The 19,095-nt window shown below is 49.9% G+C and overlaps 1 protein-coding gene across 1 annotated transcript in view; it reads left to right on the forward strand.

The window, feature by feature from the left end:
• PKD1L2 (polycystin 1 like 2) overlaps positions 1-19,095 on the forward strand; it is a 144,277-nt gene that overhangs the window by 19,129 nt on the left and 106,053 nt on the right. The window contains exons 7-9 of the mRNA XM_033940260.1: positions 10,082-10,276; positions 14,084-14,209; positions 17,344-17,526. Of these exons, the coding sequence (XP_033796151.1) occupies positions 10,082-10,276; positions 14,084-14,209; positions 17,344-17,526 (504 nt within the window). The remainder of the gene's footprint in view (positions 1-10,081; positions 10,277-14,083; positions 14,210-17,343; positions 17,527-19,095) is intronic.

Here is a 19,095-nt window from a genome sequence, read left to right on the forward strand (position 1 = left end):
GGGCCTAATTATAGAATGTCAGGGAAAGGTGCCGAGAAATGACAGTTCCGCACGTGAGTGCGAGGCGCTATTCTGTAAACCAGTGATTCCCAAACTGGGTTTCCGGGAACCCTAGGATTCCTTGGACTCTCTTCAGGGGTCCCTCAAGAACTTAGGCCCTCTTTTACTAAGGTGCGCTAACCAATTAGCGTGCACTCAACGCTAACACGTGCACATTATGTCTATGGACATGTTAGCGTTTAGCGCGCCTTAGTGAAAGAGAGGGTTAGACTATAGAAATCTGTTTGTGTACGAAAAAAATATTTTAAGGGTTCCGCCATACTAAAACGTTTGGGAATCGCTGCTATTAACAGTGCACCCCGATTGCTTGGTGTGCAATACATGGAGGTGGAGTGGTGTGTTATGGGTGTGTTGCTAAGTGATGTGTGCAACTTATATGGCCAGCCATTGACCTCTCATAAGCAGGTGCACCTAACCTTTGCCTCTAAGCCGAGTGGGAGTCCTCCACCTGAACTCCTGCCAGTGGGGGGTGCTGTTTCACTACCACATTTGAGGGATAGGCAAGCTCTGCAGACCTCAAGTGAACCTTGCAATTGAAAACACAACATTGAAGCATACCCCCCCCCCCCCCCCCCTTTACTGACAGAAATGCAGCTGTAGGACTCCTGGTCAGCTTAGAGTAGTGGTCTCCATTCCCATCCCTGTCTTGGGGGACCATCAGCCAGTTGGGTTTTCAGGATACCCCTAACGAATATGCAAGAGAGAGATTTGCATACTTGTCACTTTCATTATATGCATATCGCTCTCATGCATATTCTTTAACCAAATACCCAAATAAGAGCTATGTTCATGAACTTTGTTTTTGAGGCTTTGATTCAGGAGGACATTTGTTTTATAACTTTTGTTGCAGTCTGTTTTATACCTTATTTACCATGGACCCCTGAGGAAGGTGTGTTGTCCGAAACACGGACCGTGTCGGGTCCGTAGGTTGGTAATAAGGTTGCATATTCACTGCATTCTTTTTGGATATAATAAACATTTCCTGCATCCTGTACACGGCGGTCTGCAGTTTCTTTTGGTTTTTGCTTGCTGCTTTATTCACTGCAGACCTCGTTGGATTTTCCCTTTTTTTTTTTTTTTTTTTTTGCTGTAACAGCGGAAGCTGGAGCGGCCCGCTTCCCTGAAGCATACCCATCCTAACCTTGAAACCCCAATCCAACCCCCCTCCAAAAAGACACGTATACCTGAGTGGTGAAACCTGGCCGCAGCCCTGTTTATTGTAAAATAAACATATTTAAATAACATTTACATATAGTAAACAACATATACAAACAGCATTATATAACAGTTTATCTGATTAAACCCACACAATGGTATCACCATTGTGACCCTGATCCCGAGCTACCGACATAGATGAAAATGGCCCCCGACCCTGCCGTCTAAGCAAGGGTCCGAGGGGTGGCATGACCCCACATGCCCCCTTGTCCAGGGTCATCAGACCCACCAGGCACGGCTCCCAGCCAGCCCACCACTCATCCCATGATGAGACCAGCCGCCAGTAGCTCGGGATACCGCCACAGGCCTGAAACTCGTTACAGGCCCCCCCCCAACAATGAACAGAGCTGCGGCTAGAGGTCTAACATGCGTTCGCAACAAGAAGCAAAATCATCGAGCAAGAGATCCCACCCGATGTCCGACAAATGTACCTGATCCCTGTAAAACAACCCTGAACAAGAAACATCAACCCAAGCATGCCTGATCTGCACCCCGCCCCGAGCGTCCACCCACCTCCCAATTTGTCGATTCACTTTGATAAGCCCCCTGGTCCATCTACGCGACACCAACCGCTTCGGTCGCGGAATAATGTCGGACCAAACGAGCCGAGCACCAGGAAACCAACCTTGAATCACTCCAAGATCTCCTATTACCATATCAATTAAAAATTTTCCACTGAGTGAATCAACATCATTGCCCCCAAGGTGAAAAATTAAAAGATCCGGACGCCGGGCACGACGACGAAGATCGTCCAGAAGAGGGAGCAGCTGGTGCCAACGCATACCCCGCTGTCCCCACCAAGAGACATAGACTCCACGAAGACGAAGGCCCAAGTGCTGACCACACGGTCGGACCGCAGCACGCTCCCCGGCCCAGTGGACGAAGGAGTGCCCGATGATCCAAACCGACAGGACCCGTCGAGCGGCACCTGTAAAGCAAAGCCCAGCAGTCAAGCCAACGTCCCCCGACACCTTACAAGTTAGTAACAGGAGGCCATGCATGGAACCCACCCAACAGGCCCCAAAAGCAAACAGCCCCTCTCCCAAACTGTCCACCCCGCCAAGCTGCCCTGGACCCCCCTACCGGCTCAGGAGCACCCTTACCCACTCGACTGACCCGACGGAGAACCCCCCCGTCTGGCTCCCGACGAACGGATGTAGCCACGATAGGCATCCGAGGACCAACGACCCAACTGTCGAATAACCTCCGCAGGCACCCCCGCCTCGAAGGCACGGGTAGCAGCCCCTATGCGAAAGGAGTGCGTGCCGAAGCGCATCGGCTCAATGCCGCAATGACCCAGAGCCCGACGCAAAACTGCCAGAAATTGGAAACGAGTAAGGCGAGTGCCGTCGGCATGAAGAAACAACGCCAAGTCCGAATCAGGTCGAACCGCCATATAGGCAGACAGAGATTGGACGGGGCACGAAGTACAGCCCTCCACTCGGTGCAATACTATCGTGCGCCCTCTGCCCAGCTGATCCGACTTAGACCGGGCGATGAATAACCGCACTGTATCCCCATCCACAAGCACTTGACTATGCAGCAGACTGCGCATGCCCTGTAAGTCGGACGGGTGAACAAGCAACTCACCCACTCGTAAAGCCCCGAAGAACGCCAAGGAAAAAGCCGCCCTAAATAAACCAGCTTCAAAGCCCGAATGCGCAATCCCAGGCAAAACCCCTAAGATGCGGGTTAACAATGCATGCGTGATAGGCAACCGGGAATCCAGCAACCACGGAGCCACCCAATCCCAGGCCGCCAGCATCCTGCGTGGCAAAAATCCCGTCACTGGGCAGAACCACCCGAAGGCCCTACAAAAGAAAGCAAAGCCTGCCAGATGACCCGCCGCTGCACTACGAGAACAGCCCGCAGAAAGGGAATCAGCTAAGAAGTCCGCTAACAAGACCTCAGTGACGGGGCCGGGGACCCAACCCCTCGGACGCAGAAAGTTGAACACTGTGACAAAACCCCGATTGTACCGAGTCCAAGTAGCAGGAGCTACGGACTACTGCAACAGGCTCCAGATCCGCTCACCACCAGGTTCCACAAGTGCTCCAGCATCGGTGACCCGTCCGTCTTCGCTGTCGGCGCCAGCTGCCGGAACTGCAAAAATTGAAATCGAGAAAGGGCATCAGCAAGCTCGTTCTGAACCCCGGGGATGTGGCGAGCCCGAATGTATAAATTAAGATGCAAACAGCGTAAGACAAGTTCCCGCATCACCGCGTTCACCTTCAAGCATTTCGCAGCTTGCCGGTTCACCACCTCCACCACCCCCATGTTGTCACACCAGAAAATAACACGCCGATTCCGTAACTTCTCCGGCCACAACTCACATGCCACCAACAAGGGGAAAAGTTCCAGCAAGGTCACATTGCGAGTAATACCCGCCTGACGCCAACCCTCAGGCCACGCTGCCGCGCACCAGTCCCCCTGACAATAAAGACCAAAACCCACACCGCCAGCAGCATCCGATTGCAGCTCGAGATCCACGGAAGAGACGTCGGGAAGCTGAATCGGGAGCGACCCGTTAAACTGGGATAAGAATAAAGACCACATCTGCAAGTCCGCTCGAATCCCCGCTGTAATCCGTACGAAGTGTCTACGATCACGTATACCCGACGTCGCCACCGCCAGACAACGAGAAAAGGCTCGGCCCATAGGCAGTACCCGACAGGCAAAGTTAAGGGACCCCCAACAAAGATTGAACCACCCTCAGAGTAGGTTTACGGGTGTCCCGAACAAGCGAAATCAAAGCTAACAACTGTTGCACTTTACCGGACGGGAGCCGAGTCACCATAGCCACCGAGTCAATCTCGATCCCCAAGAAAGTGAGACAAGTAGTGGGCCCTTCTGATTTATCAGCAGACAACGGCACCCCAAATTCAGCAGCCATGGCTTCGAAAGTAGATTTCAACAGACTACAATCACCAGAACCCGCCCCACCAACGAAAAGAAAATCATCCAGAGAGTGAACCACCGACTCCCTCCCCGCTCGACGAACAGTAACCCAATGCAGAAAGGTGCTGAACAACTCAAAGAATGCGCAAGAGACGGAACAACCCATCGGCAGACAGCGATCAAAGTAAAAGGCACCCTCGAACCGAAACCCCAGCAGAGGATACGAAGACGGATGAACCGGCAATAACCTAAAGGCTGACTCGATATCCACTTTAGCCAGCAAAGAACAACTGCCCGCCTGGCGAACGAGGTGTAAGGCACAGTCGAAGGAGGCATAGCGGACAGAGCAAAGATCGCGAGGAATACCATCATTCACGGAGCGCCCCACGGGTGCCTGGACAAATTATGGATCAGGCGATATTTGCCCGGCTCTTTCTTAGGGATAATCGCCAGAGGGGACAATACCATCACAGGGAACGGGCACTCCTGAAAGGGCCCCGCAATTCGCGCCCGATCCAGTTCTTCACACAACTTACGTCGCACCTCCACCCGCAACTGAGACACCGAAGAAGCGTTGGACGCCTGAACATTAGCCAAAGGAAGTGAATATGGAATAACAAAACCCTCACTAAAGCCCCGGACAAGCGTCGCAGCGGCCCGCGCATCACTGTAGAGGTCCAACCAAGGCCTTATGGCACCCACCCGGACAGGGGTGGGAAACCCCTGCACCCCGACCTCACTTAGCCAGAGTGGGAGGTGGCCCAGCTCCCTTCTTGGGGCACTTGAGCGCTGAGTGCCCTTGCCCGCACAAGGAGCAGGCATGACGGAAACGACAGTCTGTAAAGGAACAGGAAGATTTATTGAACTGCCAGCAAAGGCCAGGACCCCCCCCAGCCCCCGGGCCCCCAATGGGACGAAAGGAACGAGCCCCCCCAGAGACTTGAGACCCCGGGTTCCCCAACACACTCAATCCCGACCCCGCAGGTTTCGACATATGAGTGACCCACAGATTGATGTCCTGCGTACCCCAGGACATGTGCTGGTTTTCCTCCATCTTGTCGCGGAACGCTTCATCGTAGTTGAGCCACGACCACCCGCCGAACCGCTGATAAGCGTCGAGTATGGAATCAGCATAGGCCAGCAACAGGCCGTAGTCCTGAGGGCGTTCCCGCCCCCAGAAACTCGCCAACCTCAAAAATGCACGCGTCCAATTCAGAACATTGCGGGACACCAAGCCCACCCTTTGCTTCCCCCCCTCCTTCTTACTCTTCTTCTTCCGCCCATGCACTCTGCCCTCCAGAAGCCGAAAAACGTCAACGCACGTACGCTTCTGGATCTTACGACGGAGAGTCCGCGGAACCTTCTCCCACAGTTCCAACAGCGCCACGAGAGCCGGAGCCCCCCGACTATCCCCCTCCTGCGCTGGCTTCTCACCCTCCCCTCGCCGAGGTGACCCTGCCGAGGAAGACGACGTCGAAGAGGAAGAGGAGGTTAAAGAAGATGAAGAGGACGAAGAAGAAGAAGCCCTACTCCGACGCCCCTTCCGACCCTTCTTCTTCCCTTTCCGCTTCCCCCCCTTGTCCCCAACCCCAGCCTCTAAGGCCATGTTACCCGTGGTCCTGACTCCTCCAGGTCCGCTTCCCGCACCTGCCACTCCAGGAGTGGCGCCCTCCGAAGCAACCACCATAACAGGGCTCTGGCTCGCCTGCATTGGCTCCTCAACTCCGGTCCGCGAGGCTTCCATCCGACCTCCAGTCGAAACTCCGGCAGAACAGGGCTCCATGAAGCGCTCACGTCCAGCGGTGGGATCCTGGGGGAAAAAATCCAAACAGGGGCCAGCAACCTGCACAGTATGAGGAGAAGTTAACCCTGGGGGCCAAGCCCCCACCAACTGATCTCCCCCCCCTTCCAACCTCTGAGACCCGCCCCCAAAAGAGGTGCCAGGGCCCCCAGACGGCGATGGAACAGCTCCTGGGAACGGAGGAGGACCCATAGCCCAGGGGCCGGATCCCCAAGGAGAACCCCAAGGCCCCCAAACGCCCACGGCGGCCACCAAGAAGTCGCCGGTGACCCACGACCCAACCCAGACGTGGAGGGAAACACGGGGGTATCCACCCCAACCTCACCCCTCACCCCGGAGGAATACGCCGGCCCACCCTGCTGGCCAGGCTCAAACCCAGCCCAGACTCCCCTGGAACCACCCGGAGCTGCTAAAGGCACTTCAATAGAAGGCACACTCCCAGCAGCAGAAGCCCTCCCAGCTCCCTCAGTAGCAGCTGCTGAAGGCTCCACAGGCACACAGCCTGCTCGAAGGATGTCTCTACCCCTCCCACGGCCTCCCTGCAGCCTGCTTCTGCCCCTGCGGGCCGACCCCGCACAGCCACTACCAGACAGCACCTCCCCCCCTACCTCCAGCGCTATCGCGGTTCGGGCAGCCGAGGAGGTAAAGATCGGCCCCTCCCACCAGAGGCACTCACCGGCTCCCGGTCTTCTTCGTCCAGCGAGTCTCCGGCTAACAGGGACAGCTCCGCAGGATCAGCAGCATCGGAGGTGGGTGCATGCGCCATCCTCCCGACCCGACACTTGCCGCCGACACCCTCCGCCATTCGGACACCTGAAATCGAAACCGACCACGTGGCAGGCCTCAGGACTTCGCGAACCGCCGACCCCGACAAAGCAGCCTCGGAGGACCGGAAACCGTTACGGTCCTCTGAGAGCCCTGCTTATATACCCCCTCCCCACCCTACCCTGCGGCCCCAACTCGACCCTTTAGGAGGTCCCTCCCACGGCAGGAAAGACCTCCCCCCCTCAATTTAGCTTCCCTGCCTGCCTAACCGCCCCTTCCTAACTTTTACCCGACGGACGGCTCCGCGGGCCTCCCAGCTCCGCGTTAGAGCCGCCAGTCGAGACAAGCTCTCGGGCTTTTTATTATAATAATATAGCACCATCAAAACCTTTAAAACATATTATAACATTGTTTCATACTAAACATACACACAATTATTCTCCTCAAAAGTGAAGCACCCCCAATTTATCCAACACATAGAAAAAGTTAGAATTCATGAAAAGTTCATCCCTTCAATAAAACACTGTCTTCAGTGCCTAATCTTCTTATCTGTATCAGTTCTCACTTATCTTCAGCACGCCGTTGTTTACTGGATTTGCCTCCACTTTCATTCAATCAAACTTGATCTTTGAGAACATTTTAGCTCGACACAGTTCTCTGTTTCACCCTAAGGCAGGGGTGTCAAAGTCTCTCCCCGAGGGCTGCAATCCAGTCGGGTTTTCGGGATTTCCCCAATGAATATGCATGAGATCTATTTGCATGCACTGCTTTCGTTGTGTGCTAATAGGTCTCATGCATATTCATTGGGGAAATCCTGAAAACCCGACTGGATTGCGGCCTTCGAGGATGGACTTTGACACCCCTGCCCTAAGGCGTCATCAGGAGCTTAAGACTTCATCAAAAGTTTCTACAATATACAGTTCCAAAATTACCTTCACCCATAAACTTTACAAGATACACTAAATAAAATTAAATCTATAGTAAACCTTTAACCCCAATCATATATCATCATACCTGACATTTCATCATATATTGTTTGCTGGCCTCAACCAGGACTGAGAACCCCAAGTCAGGATCTTGCTCCAGCACAAACGCTGGAGAAATTCAACTGCTTCCCGTTACCTCACTTCCTCCTTCCTGTTCTATCCCCTACACACCTGCCCTTGATTAAAGCAAATGTCATTCAACTTTTTTATTCAACCCAAAGGGTCTACCGTACCCTGGGAGTGGATTAATTTTTGCTCCTTCCTGAAAATCCAACTGGCTGGTGGGCCCCCAGGACAGGCTCGGGAACCACTGGTTTCTAGGGAATAGTGCATGACAATGCAGCTTTGCGCTAGTATTCGATAATGGCTTAGGCATTCCAGCAGTTACAGAACTGGCGCTCAGCGTGTTCTTTATAGCACCTAAAATTAATGCGTTACTACTATTTATCATTTATATAGCGTTGAAAGGTGTATGCATTGCTGTACATATTGATATTTATAGACTGTCCCTGCTCAGAAGAGCTTACAATCTAACTTGGACAGCCAGACATAACAGATAGGGTTGGGGATGCAGAAGCCAAGGTGAGAGGAGTTAAGAGTTGAAAGCGCTAATTTATAGAATTGCCACCTTAGTGTCATCATTGGATCCAATCTGAGGGCTGCATATACAGTATAATATCGTTATAACGGACTCGCTTATAACGAAATATCGTCTGTAGAGGACGAGGTCATGCGCCTTTACAAACATGCAGAAAAGCACCGCATATAGCGGACTCGCATATAACAGAATTTCACATATAACGGACAACCAATTTGGTCCCCAGAGCCGCTTTTAGCTGTAGTTTTGTTCGGCTATAACGGACATGCAGGCTCCGCCTAAAAGGCGCGTGGCGTGCCGGTGATATAGTATCAAAATGCAGCCCAGAAGAAACTGACAGAGTATTTTTCTTTCCAGTACAATGCGACATAATGCTTTAGAACAGGGGTGTGCACACTTTTTGGGCTTGTGAGCTACTTTTAAAATGACCAAGTCAAAATGTTCTACCAACAATAAAATTTTTAAAAAACACAAAGCACACTGTACGCAGAGAAAATGTTAATTATCATTCCTATTCCGGGTTTTTTTTCAAAGAGGTCAAGGCAGATGACTCTATGCACTGTCACCTCAGTAACAACCATACAAAAATAGACAAATATACCCCCCTCCCTTTTTACTAAATCACAATAGTAGTTTTTAGCACAGGGAGCTGCGCTGAATGCCCAGCGCTGCTCTCGACACTCATAGGCTCCCTGCACTAAAAAACGCTATTGTGGTTTAGTAAAAGGGGAGCCATAGTGCAAAATATAGACAGCAGATATAAATTCAGACACATTTTGATCACTAAATTGAAAATAAAATAATTTTTCCTACCTTTGTTGTCTGGTGATTTCATGAGTCTCTGGTTGCACTTTCTTCTTCTGACTGTGCATCCAATCTTTCTTCCCTTCTTTCATCCTGAATGCTTTCTCTCCTCCAGACCTCATTCCCTCCCCCAACTTTTTCTTCCTCTTTCCCTGCCCATTCTTTCTCCCTGCCTCTTTTCTTTTTTTCTCTCTTCATGCCCCCTTTCTTTTTTTCTGTTTCCCTTCTTTCCTTCTGTCTCCCAGCCTGCCCCCTTTCTTTCTTTCTCCCTGCCCTCCACCAAGCCACTGCTACCACCATCGGGGAACAGGCCCCCAAGCCGCCGCCGCCGCTGCTGCCATCGGGTAACAGGCCCCAAAGCTGCCGCCGCCGCCACCCCAAGCTCTGTCTGCTTCCCTGCATCGGGCTGATCAGCATTCCTCTCCTCGACACCAATTCTGCCATCGGAGAGGAAGTTCCGCCCAGCCAGGCAACGATTGGCTTGCCCGAACTTCCTCTCCGACTGCAGAATTGACGTCGGAGAGAGGAAAGCTGATCAGCCCGGTAGATTGCCAAGGCAAAGTGAGTCTATCACGGAGCCCGGGATGGGCTCCGCAATCGACTCACTTTGCCTTGGCGATCTACCTGTCAATCACGATCGATCTATTGGGCACCCCTGCTATAGAACATCTTTTAGTATTCTAGTTTTGCAATCATTTCGCGCCATACCAATGTTTTGCTGAGTTTTGTTCTTGATGTTGCTGATATGTTTGTGCAATGACTGTTCATTGATTGTACGTTGTTTCATGTTGACCTAAATAAAGTTTTTTAAAAATGCAACTCTAGATATAACGGAATGTTTTGCCAGGTCCCTTGAAGTCCATTATAACGAGATGATACTGTACTGTCTTTTTAGGATTGCAAAAGTCGAAGATACTACATCTTTAATTAAGCTTCCTTTTTGTGGGCTCCCAGGTGAAAACTGAAGACTTCAGCAGTGGTAACCAGACTCTGCTTTCTATCGTATCCGATAAAGCAAACACGGTTCTGAAAGGAGAGGACAGCGGTAACTCACTGATCCAGCTCTATAAGTCGGTGTCTTCAGTCCTTAATCAGTGGGGCCAGGAAGAGAGCCTGAACTCTTCTCTAAGAAAAGACACCAAGAAGGAGGTTAGTCCATAGGAACCGACTCTGTCGGTGCTTATGCGCCCCTAATGTTGGAACAAACTCCTTCGATGTGTACAGAAAGACGTAAACTCCATTGGGTTTAGAACTCCCGATAATTTTTAAAAAACTTGTCTCCTGTGGGTTAGTCAAAGCCTATTGTAACAACCCTTCAAATAGGAGCATAGCCTGAAATTGGTACAGTGGTGCCTCACACAACGAACTTAATTCGTTCCAGGAGCAAGTTTGTTATGCGAAAAGTTCGTTATGTGAAACGCGTTTTCCCATAACAATACATGTTAAAAAAAATTATTCGTTCTGCAGCATAAAATATGCTAAGATGACATAAAAAAAGATAAATTTGTCAAAATGGTGAAAATGGTGGTCTTGCTGAGGCCAAACTCTTTGACGAGGTCACACTGTTTTACCCCACATTCACTCCTTCTAATTATTTCCCGTTTCATTTCAACAGAAATCACCTTCCTGCTTTTTTTAGAAGCCATGATATATAAAAAATATTGAGTTTATCTTAAAAGGACGACTGTATACAGTGAGAGAGGGCAGAGTCTCAGCGGCAAAAACTGGGACTTAACTTTTCTTTTTTTTTTTTTTTTCTAGCATCGGGGAAGCGGCGAGAGTAGCTCCGCCCCCCCCCCCCAACGCATCAGCAGTAGGTGCCGGGCCCCTCCATAAAAGGAGGCGAGCCGACGGTCCGCCACTGCACAGGGAGCCAGGCGAAGGGCTGCGAGAGAGGGCAGTTAAGCGCAGTGACTAACGACTGCCTGCAGTGCCTGCGCGGAAGGATGCAATACATCGGTAGCTCGGGCGACTTCGTTGTGTGAAACGAAGTTCGTTGTATGAATCAAGACATGAAGTTCGTTGTGTGCAGCGTTCGCTGTGCGAGGCGTTCGTTGTGTGAGGCACTACTGTATTTGTATCCTGACGGTCCTGGACAAACAAACAGAAACTTACTACCGTGTTTCCCCGATGATAAGACAGGGCCATCAAATAAGACAGCCCCCCCTTTTTAGAAAAAATTGTAAAATAAGGCACCCCCCCCCCGCAAATAAGCCACCCACCGATACCTGCGCTTACTCGAATCGGGTGGTACGGTGGGTGACTCCGTGTGGTCCCTCCGTCTACCGCGGGGGTCGGCAACCCGCGGCTCCAGAGCCGCATGCGGCTCTTTTCCACCTTTGCCGTGGCTCCGGTAGTGTGTCACGCAGGCGTGCATCTTACAAGTCCAGCGTCGCGGCGGGAAATAGCCATGCTGAGTGAGCTCAGCACGTACACAGATGAAAGCCTTGCTTGCTGATTGGTCCGGCGGCTGTGCCGCCGGACCAATCAGCAAGCAAGGCTTTCATCTGTGTAGTGCTGAGCTCACTGCTCAGCATGGCTATTTCCCGCCGCGACGCCTTGTAAGATGCACGCCTGAAAAAGAAATCATCCTGGCCGGGGTCGGTGTCATGCTCCGGAGATCTACAGCCTTCCTATCTCCCTCTCCCTTCTACCTGCTTCCGGCCACATCCCCTGCTCCGCGGCTCTCTTCGGCAACTCAGCAGCAGCGATCGACACAAGCTTCTGACGTCGGGGCCTACCCTCTGCGAGTCCCGCTTGTTTCAACTTCCTTTTTCCACAAAGGCGGGACTCGTAGAGGGAAGGCCTCGATGTCGGTAGCTTGTCTTGATCACCGCTGCTGACAAGTTGCTGAAGAGAGCCGCGGAGCAGGGGGGTGTTGCCAGGTGCAGGTAGAAGGGAGAGGGCCAGATGCAGGACTCGTGGGTGAGGGAGCAGAAGAGAGAGAGAAAGGATAGAGATACAGAGGGGACATGAAAGGGTAAATAAGGCATCCCCCCGAAAATAAGCCCTAGAGCATATTTTGGCCTTCCAAAAAAAATAAGACAGTGTCTTACCATCGGGGAAACACGGTATCATCTAGTGTTATGGGATTCCAACTAACAGACATGAGGGAGAAAACCTTATCTCGTTCTGTAAGCCACATCACCAGAGAGACAGACACAGCCAAAGTAGAGGAGCTCCAGAAGAGGGCTGCCAAAATAGTGCATGATTTTAAGGACCTAAATCTAAAAACTGACATCTATAAGATGGATTAAAACAGTATTTTAAAGCATTCCGAGGGGGTGTATGGATGGGGAATCCCCACACACACACTTTAGTTAGAACTGTCGGTGCTCCCGTTGGGGGTGGGGTGGGGGGGGGGAAAAAAAAACCCCATTACAGAGGAAACTGTAATTTTTCCTCAAAAAATAGGGGAAAAGCGCTGTTTCCTCTATAATGGGGGGGGGTTCCCCAAAGGAAGCGCCAACAGTTCTAAGTAAAGTGGGGGGCCCACACACACACTTTAGTTAGAACTGTTGGTACTCCCGTTGGGGGTGGGGTGGGGGGGGGAAAAAACCCCATTACAGAGGAAACTGTAATTTTTCCTTAAAAAATAGGGGAAAAGCGCTGTTTCCTCTATAATGGGGGGGGTTCCCCAAAGGAAGCGCCAACAGTTCTAAGTAAAGTGGGGGGCCCACACACACACTTTAGTTAGAACTGTTGGTGCTCCCGTTGGGGGTGGGGGGGGGGGGGGAAAAAAAACCCATTACAGAGGAAACTGTAATTTTTCCTCAAAAAATAGGGGAAAAGCGCTGTTTCCTCTATAATGGGGGGGGGGTTCCCCAAAGGAAGCGCCAACATTTCTAAGTAAAGTGGGGGGCCCACACACACACTTTAGTTAGAACTGTTGGTGCTCCCGTTGGGGGTGGGGGGTGGGGGGGGGAAAAAAACCCCATTACAGAGGAAACTGTAATTTTTCCTCAAAAAATAGGGGAAAAGCGCTGTTTCCTCTATAATGGGGGGGGTTCCCCAAAGGAAGCGCCAACAGTTCTAAGTAAAGTGGGGGGGCCCACACACACCCTCGGAACGCTTTAAAATACTGTTTTAATCCAGTGTGCTGACGTCCTGCATGCAATTGCCTGCCATTGTCCCCGGTTTAGTCTATGAACCATTTTCCTCAAGCGCGGAGCCACATTTGGAAGACTTCTGAGCATGAGCAGGTGTGACACGGTAACATGCGTGCATGCCTGTGATGTCACTGTGTTGCACCCGCGCATGCACAGAGGCGGTCCCGAGCTCGAAGCTTTAAAACCCGGACAAAGTGCCGGGTTCTGAAAAGCTGTCAGGACGCCCGGATAGTTCTCTAAAAAGAGGACATGTACGGATAAATCCGGATGTCTGGTATCCCTAAGCAAAGGCCCTGGTGTAGCCATAATATATAGAAAAACGTAGGCCAAGCCACTGACATTATAAAGAATCTCTGGCCCTAATGCTCAAAAGGTTTCCATGTCAGTAACACTCATTAAAGCAGTCTTACTGGCTTGGAAACTCTCCTCCAGATGTTCAAGAGGGTTCTCAGTGGCTGCTTCTGATGCTTGTACATAAGAACATAAGAATTGCCGCTGCTGGGTCAGACCAGTGGTCCATCGTGCCCAGCAGTCCGCTCCCGCGGCGGCCCCTAGGTCAAAGACCAGTGCCCTAACTGAGACCAGCCCTACCTGCGTACGTTCCGGTTCAGCAGGAACTTGTTTAACTTTGTCTTGAATCCCTGGAGGCTGTTTCCCCCTATAACAGCCTCCGGAAGAGCGTTCCAGATTTCCACCACTCTCTGGGTGAAGAAAAACCTTATGCAAATGCATTACAAGAAATCATTAGTATTCTAATGAGCTCTCCTTGTGATGCACTAAAGGGAATGTGTTGACTACTTTGACAAACCTCATCTTCCTTTCTTTTGTCATCTACTTTTATTCCCAGCTGAGAGAAACCATGCTGGTGACCTTGTCTGCCGTGAACGTCACTTCCATGGAGACGGCTCTCGAGATGTCTGAGGTGCTGAAAGAGATCACTCACAAGAGCGAGGAGCTGTCAGCTACCGCACAGGTACAGAGAGATGCAGCCCTAGGTTTTCCAGACATACCCTGCAGTATTTTATAGGATGGAGGGGAGGCCATTATACATTGGATATCTAAGTGAGAGGAAGAGATAGTAGATAGCATGGACAGGCAGGCCTGATAGGCCATATGGTCTTTATCTGCCTTCATTTTTCTATCTTTCTACGTTTCTAAGAGCATCCTAGCATCTAGGGTGTACCTTTGGGGTCAACCCCAAGAAAAAGATCTGGGTGCCATTATAGATAATATGCTGAAGCTTTCCGCCCAATGTGTGGCGGTGGCCAGAAAAGCAGCCAAGACGTTAGGGATTATTAGAAATGACTAACCCCCCTCTTCTACTAAACCGCACTAGTGGTTTTAGCGCGGGGAGCCGCGCTGAATGGCCCACGCTGCTCCTGATGCTCATAAGAACTCTATGAGCGTCGGGAGCAGCGCGGCTCCCCGCGCTAAAACCGCTAGCGTGGTTTAGTAGAAGAGGTCCTAAGACTAAGAATGTTATAATGCCTCTGTATCGCTCCATGGTGTGACCTCACCTTAAGTATTGCATTCAATTCTGGTCGCCTTCTCTCAAAAAAGATATAGCAGATATAGCGGCACAAGAAAAGGTTCAAAGAAGAGTGACCAAGATGATAAAGGGGGGTGGAACTCCTCTCGTAAGAGGAAAGACTAAAGAGGTTAGGGCTCTTCAGCTTAGAAAAGAGATGGCTGAGGGGAGATAGGATTGAAGTCTGCAAAATCCTGAGTGGTATAGAATGGGTACGAGTGGATCGATTTTTTTTTCTCCATCAAAAATTACAAAGTCTAGGGGACACTCAATGAAGTTACAAGGAGATATGTCTAAAACCAATAGGAGAAAATATTTTTTCACTCAGAGAATAATTAAAATCTGGAACACATTGCCATAGGATGTGGTAAGAGCGGTTAGCATAGCAGGTTTAAAAAAAAGTTCATGGTCTACTCTTGAGACAGACCTGGGTGAAGTCATTGTTTGCTCTGGATCTGTAGCATGGAATGTACCTACTCTTTCTAATATAGAAATAGAAAGGTCTAAGGATATTCAATAAATCATCTTTATCTACTGGTATGTAGCATAATTAAATGCCATCAAATTTCACAAAAAAACCCAACATGTGGGTTGGATATTATATAGAAAAAGATCCATTCTCTTCTGTATTTGACTATTTGGGTTTCTGCCAGTTACTGGTGACTTGGATTGGCTACTGTTAAGATGGGATACTGGGTTAGATGAACCATTGGGTCTGACCCAGTAAGTCTGTTCTTATGTTCTTAAGTCCTCGTATCTCTCTCCGTGGCCAAGGAAACAAAGCATCACCCAGCAAGATGGACACTTTTCGTAATATTGTTTTCTTGGTTGCTATTGTTATATTGGTGATGTCACTCTCCCCTCACAGTATTGATGGTCACATATCTCCTCTAATGTTGACATGTTCCAATTTGAATGGGTGGTTTCTTTACTCTCAATAAATCTGAATAAGTCCCTGGGATCCAAATTTCAATAAATGATTGGCATGACACTAAGAAGATGTCAGGTCAAAAGCGTGCCGGGACAAAGGCGCGAGCAGACAATTGAGCGCAGCGCGGAGGCGCGCGCTGAAGAAAATTACTGTTTTTAGGGCTCCGACGGGGGGGCGTGGGGGGGAACCCCCCCACTTTACTTAATACAGATTGTGCCACATTGTGGGGGTGTTGTGGGGGGTTTGGGGAGTTGTAACCCCCCACATTTTACTGAAAACTTCACTTTTTCCTTGTTTTTAGGGAAAAAGTTAAGTTTACAGTAAAATGTGGGGGTTACAACCCCCAAACCCCCCACAACGCCAGTGCGATTTGTATTAAGTAAACTGGGGGTGCACCCCAACAAAACCCCCGTCGGAGCCCCTAAAAACAGTAATTTTCTTCTGCGCGCGCCTCCATCTTGCGCTCAGTTGTCGGCGCGCGCCTTTGTCTTCCGCGTTGTTGTCTATGAACCCACTAAGAATGTGGCTTAAAAATACCTCATGTGCCCTGCACTCATAAACTAATCACAATCAGCTTAACTGCTATGGATGTGTTCTTGTTTTAATATAACAGCAAAATAATGATATTTTGCTGTCTTGTTTTGTACCATTACCCAGTCAAACCAACAAGAAAGGCAAGTGGATGCCATTTTGTTCAGCATATTTTCACCCAAGCAATGAATGTCTATTGGAGAAACTTCATCTGTCTGTCCACCTGTATATATAGACATAGAGACACAAAAACACACACACAGAAACATATTCATCTGCACACAAAGACATTCACACATACAAATAAACACATGTGCGCCCAAGCACGCACATACACACATGCCTCATACAACCCTTGTCACCCTAAAGAGACACTGGAAGATTTAATAGGCCACATCAACATGTCAAAGAGTAGCAAATCACCTGGAACAGATGGTATATATCCCAGAATACTGAAAGAACTCATAAATGAAATTGCAGATTTACTATTAGCAATTTGTAACCTATTATTAAAATCATTTACAGTATGTGAGTGTTGGAAAGCGGCCAATATAATGCCAATTTTTATAGTATTTAAATGCAGCTCTTTCTCTATGCAGTTCGTCATATCCAGTTAAGGGCCAAACATTGCATTTAACTGTCTATGTTTTCAACAAGTTTCAAGTTTAATGGTTCTTTTGATTAATCGCTTAATCATACTTCTAAGCGATGAACAATTTAAAATACATTTAGTGGGAAACAATACAATACAAATTTAAATAGTAACATTGGGTTAAAGATTAACTCATCATACTCATAACACAAGGCAAAAAGGGGATGCGAAATACAATTCAATATAGACAGCTTCATATACTCACAAATTCAATGCTGCAGCCCAGACATAATATAATGTCAGCGGCGATCAGCAAAATGTTGATCTCCGCTAGCTGAATACCAGGTCCAAAAACATGTATTCAGCCAATGTGGTGATTTAGCGGTATATAAACATTGCATTCAATTAAATTGAAGTCTTTTTTTTTCAATCATGTCCAGCCTAATGTTATATATACGGGTCCAACAACGGCATTATCTACGTTCATGCAGTTGAACTGAGAGCATTTTCTTGTCCGTACCCCAGGTGGAGGCCAGCAGCACGCTGAAGGACGTGAGCGAGATATTACTAAGTGTCAGCAGTGAGGATGGGGAGGGGGACCAGAGGCGGAAGGATGCCACCGGTTATCTGTTCAACGCGGTCAACAATGTCCTGGAAGCCACTCTGAAAAATGGGACTGATGAAAGTTTGGGAAGTGACACAGCCCAGGTATTTCACGGCAGGATAAACACAGATTGTCCTCATATACAGTGCTGTGGTCCATATAGTTTATATATATATATATATATATATATATATATATATATATATATATATATATCAAAGCAAATTTCTTGCACAGGAAACCATCTGGAGCCCGTGCAGATGGTACCTTCACTGTGAGCAGACAGCTTGTAAACAAGTATCGGGCAGGGTCCGTGATGCTTGGTTCAGAAAAGATGGTTCACGTAGGGTTACCAGACGTCTGGATTTATCCGTACGGCTTTTCAAAACCCGGCACTTTGTCCGGACTTTGAAAAGCTTTCAGCTTGGGACCGCGTCGGAAGGGCATCTGTGCATGCGCGGATGGAACAGGGTGATGCCATGCGCATGCACATATACTCTCTGGACGCGGCTCCAAGCATGAGAGCAGGTTAAGGGGGGCGAGGCTGGGGTGGAACAGGGCATGACTTGGGCAGAGGGGGGCAGGGCGGGACTGGGTGGGTCTGGGGGTAGGGCCATGGGTCTGGATTTTTGCAATAGTAAAATCTGATAACCCTAGGTTCATGTCAAGGCCTGAAGCTTCCAAAAGGTAAAACAAGGATACCCCTACAGGTCGTGACCCCTAATATAGGTTTTATGACCCCATTTGTGGTCCCAACTTGCACTTTAAGAAGCTCTGCCCTATAGTAATACATTTTGATTGGAATATCATATGTGTTGGTCCTACATGAATGTTGGTTGTGGTCTCACTCTTCACTCTTCATTTTAGCCTGTTATAATTTGGAACCTAACTTTAACAATGTACAAGATTTTCTAGCAGTGGCATGGTTAGGAGGGTGGGGGGTGGTCCACCCCTGGTGCTGTCTTGGAGGGGGTGCCGGCACCATTCCTCCTTTCTGCCCACACATACTCCTTCCCGACCTCCCCTGCCTCGTGCGTGCGCCCCTTCCCTCGTACCTCTTTAATTTTCCCGGCCCGAGCAGCGTCATGAACTTGCCGCCCGCATTGGTATTCTCTCTGACATCACTTCCGGGTCCCGCACCTAGGAAGTGACTCTTGAGGGAGAGCCGACGTGGGCAGCAAATTTGTGATGCTGCTCGCACTGGGAAAATTAAAGAGGTACGGGGGAAGGGGGATGTGTACGCGGTGGGGTGGGAGGGGCGCTACTCACCCTCGCTACACTACTGACCTGGAGTACGGGGGAAGGGGGATGTGCATGCGGCGGGGGAGGGGCGCTACTCACCTTCGCTACACTACTGACCTGGAGTACGGGGGAAGGGGGATGTGCACGCGGTGGGGGAGAGGGGCGCTACTCACCTTCGCTACACTACTGACCTGGAGTACGGGGGAAGGGGCATGTGCATGCGGCAGGGGAGGGGCGCTACTCACCTTCGCTACACTACTGACCTGGAGTGCGGGGGAAAGGGGATGTGCACGCGGTGGAGGGGAGGGGCGCTACTCACCTTCGCTACACTACTGACCTGGAGTGCGGGGGAAAGGGGATGTGCACGCGGTGGGGGAGGGGCGCTACTCACCCTCGCTACACTACTGGCCTGGAGTACGGGGGAAGGGGGA

Source organism: Geotrypetes seraphini, chromosome 4 (genome assembly GCF_902459505.1).
Source record: "Geotrypetes seraphini chromosome 4, aGeoSer1.1, whole genome shotgun sequence".
NCBI classification, from domain to species: domain Eukaryota; kingdom Metazoa; phylum Chordata; class Amphibia; order Gymnophiona; family Dermophiidae; genus Geotrypetes; species Geotrypetes seraphini.